The 7357-nt window shown below is 55.8% G+C and overlaps 1 protein-coding gene across 1 annotated transcript; it reads left to right on the forward strand.

Moving 5' to 3' along the window:
- Positions 1-561: 561 nt before the first annotated feature.
- On the forward strand, positions 562-6452 carry LOC112120876 (calcium-binding protein 4-like). The gene is made up of 4 exons (XM_029911230.1): positions 562-638; positions 5078-5282; positions 5411-5558; positions 6424-6452. The coding sequence occupies exons 1-4, from the start codon at positions 562-564 to the stop codon at positions 6450-6452; spliced, it is 459 nt and encodes a 152-aa protein (XP_029767090.1).
- Positions 6453-7357: the final 905 nt, after the last annotated feature.

The following is a 7357-nucleotide window of genomic DNA, read 5'->3' on the forward strand; positions in this document are numbered from 1 at the left end:
TATATGATGAATAAGATTTTCAGAAATCCTAATCATATCTGACTTGGGTGTCTAGGTGGAGGGCTGAGGCTGGGTTACTTTAAGGGAACTGTGTTGTTGACTTCTGGGTAACCAGTGAGATATTATAGAAGCTGTTTTGTGCTGGTTTGGTAAATCCAAATATCCACCAGCTTTGGGGATTGTCTGCACCATTCTTTGCAGTTCACCCTAACTGAGTGACCTGAGTTGGCTCCCCTGGGCACCCTCCCTAACCAGCCCATCTGGCATCTCCTATCCCAGTCAAAAATTCAACTCAACAGAAAAAGCCAAGATCTGTTAAGGGCAGATCACCAGGGGCTGTGAACAGCTTATCAGCCACCTAGAACAAGTTCCAGCAGGGTTTATCAGATGTGCAAGAGGAAGCAGCCCCAGAACACCCTGGCTCTATCGGTTAGTGGTTTCCCCTTATCACTGTAGCTCAGAGGGGAATATGCTAAGCTCAGGAGAGAGGGTAGCTGCCACAAGAGATAGTAAGGCGGCAGCAGCAGCTCCTTATCCGGCATCTGCAGAGTAAGGGATCCCATGAGCACAGATCCAGAATCCTCTGGGGCCTCCAGCCAGGAAACCATGGGCATGATGAGAGCAGAGCAGACTGCAAGGTACAGGAGGCTGGCTGATAGTAGTATCTAGTGCAGTGGTTCTCAACCCGCAGGCTGTTTGCAGCCCAATTAGCACACAGCCACAGCACATGTGACATCCTCAGGGCCATATAGGTAGTATATATGTTGTGTGGAAGTGGCCCACATAACACCTAGGGAGCTGCATATGTGCCCCACGGTGGTAAATAGGTTGAGAACCACTGATCTAGTGTGCTACTACCCATACCCACGGCAGCCTTGGCTCTCCCTGTGCACCTGGAGAACCGAGGCCTAGAGAGATACAGGAACCTGCCCAAGGTCCCACAGGGAGTTTTTGGCTGAGCTGGGCTTGAACCCAGGCCTCCTGAGGCCCAGTCTAGTGCCGTAACCCCCAGGGCACAGTTAGACCCCAGCTGAGAGGCTCTTGCAGGGCTGGCCCCATCGCCCAGGGAGGTCTGTTGCCCTGGACAGGATGCCAGGGTGGAGCAAGGCTGGGCATGAGGGTGCAGAGGGTGCTGGGCTTTGGGTGTGTGGGGAGGGGAGGGTGAGAACTCACCACCACAGCAACCACTAGCTGGTCTCCTAGGGCAGCCCCAGCAGAGAGGCGGAGGGGAGGATGGGCCCTGGAGAGGGTAAGTTCTGGGGTCTCCTCTGGGGCGGGGGGAGCAATAGGATATATAAGGATCGGCGAACCTAACTGTACTCCAGCACCCCTGACCCCATCCTTGCTGCATCTGAGGTCTGGTCTACACTAACCCCCCAAGTCGAAGTAAGGTACGCAACTTCAGCTACGTGAATAACGTAGCTGAAGTCGACATACCTTACTTCGAACTTACCGCGGTTCAGACGCGGTCCACACGCGGCAGGCAGGCTCCCCCGTCGACGCCGCGGTACTCCTCTCGTTGAGCTGGAGTACCGCAGTCGACGGCGAGCACTTCCTGGTTCGATTTATCGCGTCCAGACCAGACGCGATAAATCGAACCAGGAAGTTCGATTTCCAGCCGCCGAACTAGCGGCTAAGTATAGACCAGCCCTGAGTGTCAGCTCATCAGTGGCGGATTTAGAGTTAGTGGTTGCCCTGTGCACAGCTTCATTTTTGGGGGCCCCCCCTCAGGAACAAGCCAAGAAAAAGAACAATCTTTTATCTCTCCCTTCCCCCCCCCCCAGGTTTTTCATTCTTTTTTTCTTCATCCTCCTCCTATATTATAAGTAATGGGAAGTAAATGAAAATAAAGTGAGGTACCTTGATTGGGGCAGGGGGTTGGGGTTCAGTAGGGGGTGTGGGGATCAGGCTCTGGGAGTTTGGGTGCTGGGTGGGGCTCTGGGCTGGGGCAGGGGGTTGGGGTGTGGGGGTCAGGCTCTGGGAGGGAGTTTGGGTGCTGGGTGGGGATCTGGGCTGGGGCAGGGGGTTGGGGTGTGGGAGGGGGCAGGGGGGTGGTGCTTACCTCGGGCTGTGTGGCTCCCAAAGCACACACACCCCTCTGGCAGCGGCTCCTAGGAGGAGGGGGCCGGGCGTCGCCACATGCCGCTGCCCGCAGGCACCACCCCTGCATCTCCCATTGGCCGCAGTTCCTGGCCAATGGGAGCTGCGGAGTTGGCACTCGGGGCAGGGACAGCGTGTGAAGACACCCCCCTCCCCCCAGGAGTCACAGGGACATGATGGCCGTTTCCGGGAGCGGTGCAGCATAGAGGGAGGGAGGGAGGCAGAGCGGGCGGTGAGCCGCCTTAGCCCTGCTGCTGGCACGTCTCTGCATGCCTCTTGGGAAGAGGGGGACAGTGGGTTTCCATGTGCTGCCTGGGGCAGGGGCAGCACACAGAGCCACCTCCCCCCACCAGGGGCGTGCAGAGACATGCCAGCATCTGGCCGCTTCCAGGAGTGGCGTGGGGCCACCAGCCACGGCATGCAGGCAGCCTGCCTGCCTGAACCTTGCCATGCTGCTGGCTGGAACTCGGGGGCAGGTTGTTAGATGAGATTTGTCCTGCATTTTGGGGGCACCCCGTCACTGGGAGCCCCATGCCACCACATGGTAAATCTGCTCCTCCAGCTCATTAACAACAGTCTGGGGATGTGGGGCCTGAGAGAAATCCCACCCCCTCCTTGTTCCAGGGCCCCACCCCCTGAACTCCATAAGGGAGAATGCTGTGGGGCTGTGGGGAAGAGGGCCCTGGGAGATGATGTGCCGGAGGCCCTGGTTATATCCATTGCTGGTGTCAGGGCACTTATTCAAAGCTGCACAACAGGGTTATAGGGCAGGCGGTGACAAAACTCCTTACTGATCTGGGTTGAACCCCCAAGCATCACACTGGTGTAGTCAAACAAGATTTACACACACAGCTTGCTATCTGACTGGGGTTTGCACTTCAAGCACTGGTAAAATCCATGGTGTGCCCACATCTTGAATACTGTGTGCATTTCTGGTCATTCCACCCCAAAAATGATATTTTAGAATTGGAAAATGTACAGAGAAGGGCAACAAAAATGATGAGGGGTCTAGAACAGTTTCCATATGAGGAGAGATGGAAAAGACTGGGACTGTGAAGCTTGGAAAAGAGACGACTAAGAGGGGAGATGATAGAGATCTATAAAATCATGACTGGTGTGGAGAAAGTGAATAGGGAAGTGTTATTTATGCTTTCACATAACATACCTATGAATTTCATCAACTTCACCCACTGAAATGACTAGGCAGCAGGTTTAAAACAAACAAAAGAAAGTATTTCTTCACACAATGCACAATCAACCTGTGGAACTCATTGCCAGGGGATGTTGTGAAGGCCAAACTATAATAGAGTTCAAAAAAGAACTAGATAAGTTCATGGAGGATAGGTCCATCAATGGCTATTAGCCAGGATGGGCAGAGGTGCAACCCAATGCGCTGGGTGTTTCTAGCCTCTGACTGCCAAAAGCTGGGACTTAATGACATGGGATGGCTCACTGGATAATTGCCCTGTTCATTCCCTCCAGGGCACAGAGCCGTAACTAGGGATTTTTGCGCCCGAGGCAAGGGACAGGGGCGGCACGTCCAGCTCTTCGATGGCAGGTCCCTCTCGGAGGGAAGAACCTGCCGCCGAATTGCTGCCATTCTTCAGCGGCAATTCGGCGGCAGGTTCTTCCCTCTGGGAGGGACTGAGTGACCCACCGCCGAATTGCCGCCGAAGAGCTGGACGTGCCGCCCCTTTCCCTTGCCGACGACCAGCGGCAATTTGGCGGCGGGTCCCTCAGTCCCTCTTGGAGTGAAGGACTTGCCGCTGAATTGCCGCAGAAGGAGAGACTTTCTGCGCCCCTCACCTTTCGCGCCTGAGGCAAGTGCCTCTCTCGCCTTGCCCTCGTTACGGCACTGCCAGGGCACCTGGCATTGGCCACTGTTGGCAGACAGGATACTGGGCTAGATGGACCATTGGTCTGTTTGGCCATTTTTTTGTAAAATAGTTGTAAGTGATGCCCAAATACAAATCAAAGAATGGTTACAGTTTGATTTTCTGTTTATTTCGGGTGTGGAAATAGAACAAAGGAAGTTTCAAATGAGTGACAGTGAAACAACGGCAAAGTTAGAGCTGGCTAGTCTGGAAAGGGAGGAAGAGGTGTTGAGCAAGCAGCACGAGGACACCCGAATGGGAAGCTGAACAATGAGAGAGCAAGTGTGAATAATCAAAATGGGAAGTGAAGCAAAGAGCCAAAGAAGCACATCGGTGGGCCCTGGAACTGGAAGCAGCTGCCAACCAATGAGCGATGGAGCTGAAAGAGCAGGAAAGGCGTGGACAGATTCCCCCCGACCCACAGGTGCTATCTCTCCCCAAGGGACACCCAGCTGGGATAAGCTGTGCCCTGCATACAGAAGAGTAGACCGTATTAAGGAATTCCTTACCACTTTTGAAAGGCTCTGTGAGGTCCATAAAGTTCCAGACAGAAGAACAATGCAATGTTGATTACTAAGCTCTCGGGTAAAGCATTGGATGTATTTAATGAGATGCCAATTGACCAAGCTTTGAAATATGATGAATTTATAAAGGGTGCATTGCAAAGGATGTGAATTACCCCTGAAGCATTTAGATGAAATGTTGAGGCCTCAGAACAAATGACAAGATGAGTTATAGGGAATGTGTGTATAAATAGTGGGATTTGATGAGAAAACAGGCCAAGGGGACGGGGCAGAGAATTAGGACCAGTTGTTTGATCTCTTCACCCAGGAACAGTTCCTGAGCATGTTGTTCTGAAGAGATCAGGCAAGCCATTTGGGAAAAGTCTCTGGATTCTATCCAAAAAACAGCCGATCTCACTAACGATTATGTGCAAGCTAGAGCATCCGGCGAGTGCAAATTGCAAAGGGAGGGGCTGAAGCCCAGTGTAAAGCGGGGAGCCTGGTTTACCTCTGGGAAAAAGAAGCATGGTTGGGAGCCCAGGCACTCACCTTGGGCACCCCCTCCCCACATACTGCTCCCCCCCATGGGACCTGCCCCAGCACCAGAGAGACCCCCCTCCCCTCACACGACTTCCCTCCGTGGGACTTCTCCCCATTGTGGGGGCTGGGCACTGATCTCCGTGTCTCTCTTGCAGTGGTTGGGCGTGTGGACTTTGAGGACTTTGTGGAGATGATGGGGCCGAAGCTGCGTGAGGAGACGGCCCATATGGTGGGGGTGCGTGAGCTCAAGATTGCCTTCCGTGAGGTATGGGGGTGTAGGAAGAAGGGGGAACATGGGCTTGGGGGGGGGGAGCAGGGCGGGGATGTGGCTGGCACCCATCCAGCCGGGCCATCCCACACTCACCCTGTTCTCTTCTCCCCCCCCCCCCAGAGTTGGACAGGAACGGGAACAGGGAGATCAGCAGCACGGAGCTGAAGGACACCCTCCTGGCCCTGCTGGGGGAGCAGGTCCCGCTGCCAGAGGTGGAGGAGATCCTGTGCGATGTTGACCTCAATGGGGACGTCCATGTGGACTTTGACGGTGAGAGATGCTCTGCAACCCCCACCCACTGAACCTCTCGGGAACCCATTGACCCCAGGGACTCCTCTCCCCCCACTGACTGCACTGGCCTTTGGGAACCTGCCTCCCACCCACTGGTGCCAGAGACCCCCCACCTCCCTCCACACTGAGCCCTGGGGATATCTCCTCTGCCCCTCCAGCAAGGACTCACCCCTGCAGAGACCTCCCCCTTCTCTCCCTGCCAGTGTCTTCCTGTGACAGCCCCCTCCCCCAGTCCTGTCTGTGCTTTCCCCCTTGTGTTTAGTTGTGTGCTGGGCCCTTAACACAGAGCTATAGGGTCTAGGGCCCTGGGCTAAAGAGCCACCCCCTACCCCTCCAGAACAGGGTGAGGCTCAGCCCCACTTTCTACAGCCCATGGGGGGCTGTTTTTTCACAGGGTTGGGGTGGGTGGTGCCTGGGGCAGAGCTGCCTGCTGTGGGATTGGATGGAGCAGGGGAGGGAGCCAGAGCTAGGGCTGGGGAGGGGCACATGAGAGGAGAGGCAGTGATGGCTGGGGGGTGAAGGGGACAATCTCCCCCCAGCATCCTGCCTCCCGGGGGCATGATTCCTGCCCTTTGGCTTCTCCAAGCCCTCGCCCTGCTCTCCACAGCCCCCCTCAGCCCCATGCCACCTGCTGCGGAAACTCCACTTGACCGGCTTGGGATGGGCTGCAGCATCCTGAAGCCTGGTAGGGGGAGCCGTGGCTGGGGGTACAGTCCAGGGGGTGGAGGAGTGGGCTGCAGTGGTGGGCAGCACAGGACAGTGCAGTCAGGCTGTGTTGTGCTGGATGTGCAGAGGGAGGCGCTGGTATTCGCTCACTCCAGATCCCACGTTGTGTCTCTCTCAGAGTTTGTGATGATGTTGTCCTCCCGCTAACAAGGCCTCGGGGAGGGAGGCCCTCACCCCCCATCGCCGTCGCCGTTCCAGCCTCCAGGGGGACCCAAGCAGCTCCAAGTGGATCCCCGCTTCTTGACAGCTGGTGACCCCCCTTCTTCGCCAGCAGGAAGTTCCCTTGCGACTCCCTTATGGGCCTTTCTTAGAAGACCCCTCCCTCTGGGTCTGCCTGCCCCTCTGCTGGCCCCTCTCCCTCACAGTGCGTTGCCAGGGGGCTGGGGGCAGGGCCTGAATGCCCAGTTGGCAACCCCATTGGGGGCTGCTAAGGCTCTGACTAGACCAGGCCCTGCTCCCCAGCTGGGATCCCAGATAATCTCCCCTCACTCCCAGTCAGACTGTCACCCCCAGCTCGCCTTTGCTGCTGTCCTGAGCTGGTCTCTGCCTCCAGCCCAGCCCATGAGCTGCCCTAGGTACCCACCTTCCTGCTCCTGCCCCAAGTCAGGGAAATCCCCCCTCCCCACCAGTGGCCAAATTGGAGCAGGGGAGACCACCCAACCCTTCACTACTACAGCTCCACCCTATCCCCTTGTTCACTGAATGGCTCTGCTAAAATGCCCGGTGGTGACAGAGCATTAACCGTGGTACTTTTTCCATTTGCCCTCTGTCACGGATCCACAGGGTCGGCGTTACACCCTGGCTTTTCCACAGTCCCTTAGAGCAGTGTTTCCCAACCGGTGTGCCATGGCACTCTACTGTGCCGGCAGGTGGGCTGTGGAATTTTTTGAAAAACCACATGTGAGAACAAAAAACCTTCCCTTGTATTCTAATGAGCATCGGAGCTGGATGGCAGTTTGTATGTTTGCTCCCGGGACGAGGCCCCTTTCAAATACTATGCACACGTCACATTCCATTCCCCAAAGTGAGGCTAAGGGAGAAAAAGTAAACAC

This window comes from Terrapene carolina, unplaced genomic scaffold (genome assembly GCF_002925995.2).
Source record: "Terrapene carolina triunguis isolate 2854851 unplaced genomic scaffold, T_m_triunguis-2.0 Scaffold90, whole genome shotgun sequence".
Taxonomy (NCBI): Eukaryota; Metazoa; Chordata; order Testudines; family Emydidae; genus Terrapene; species Terrapene triunguis.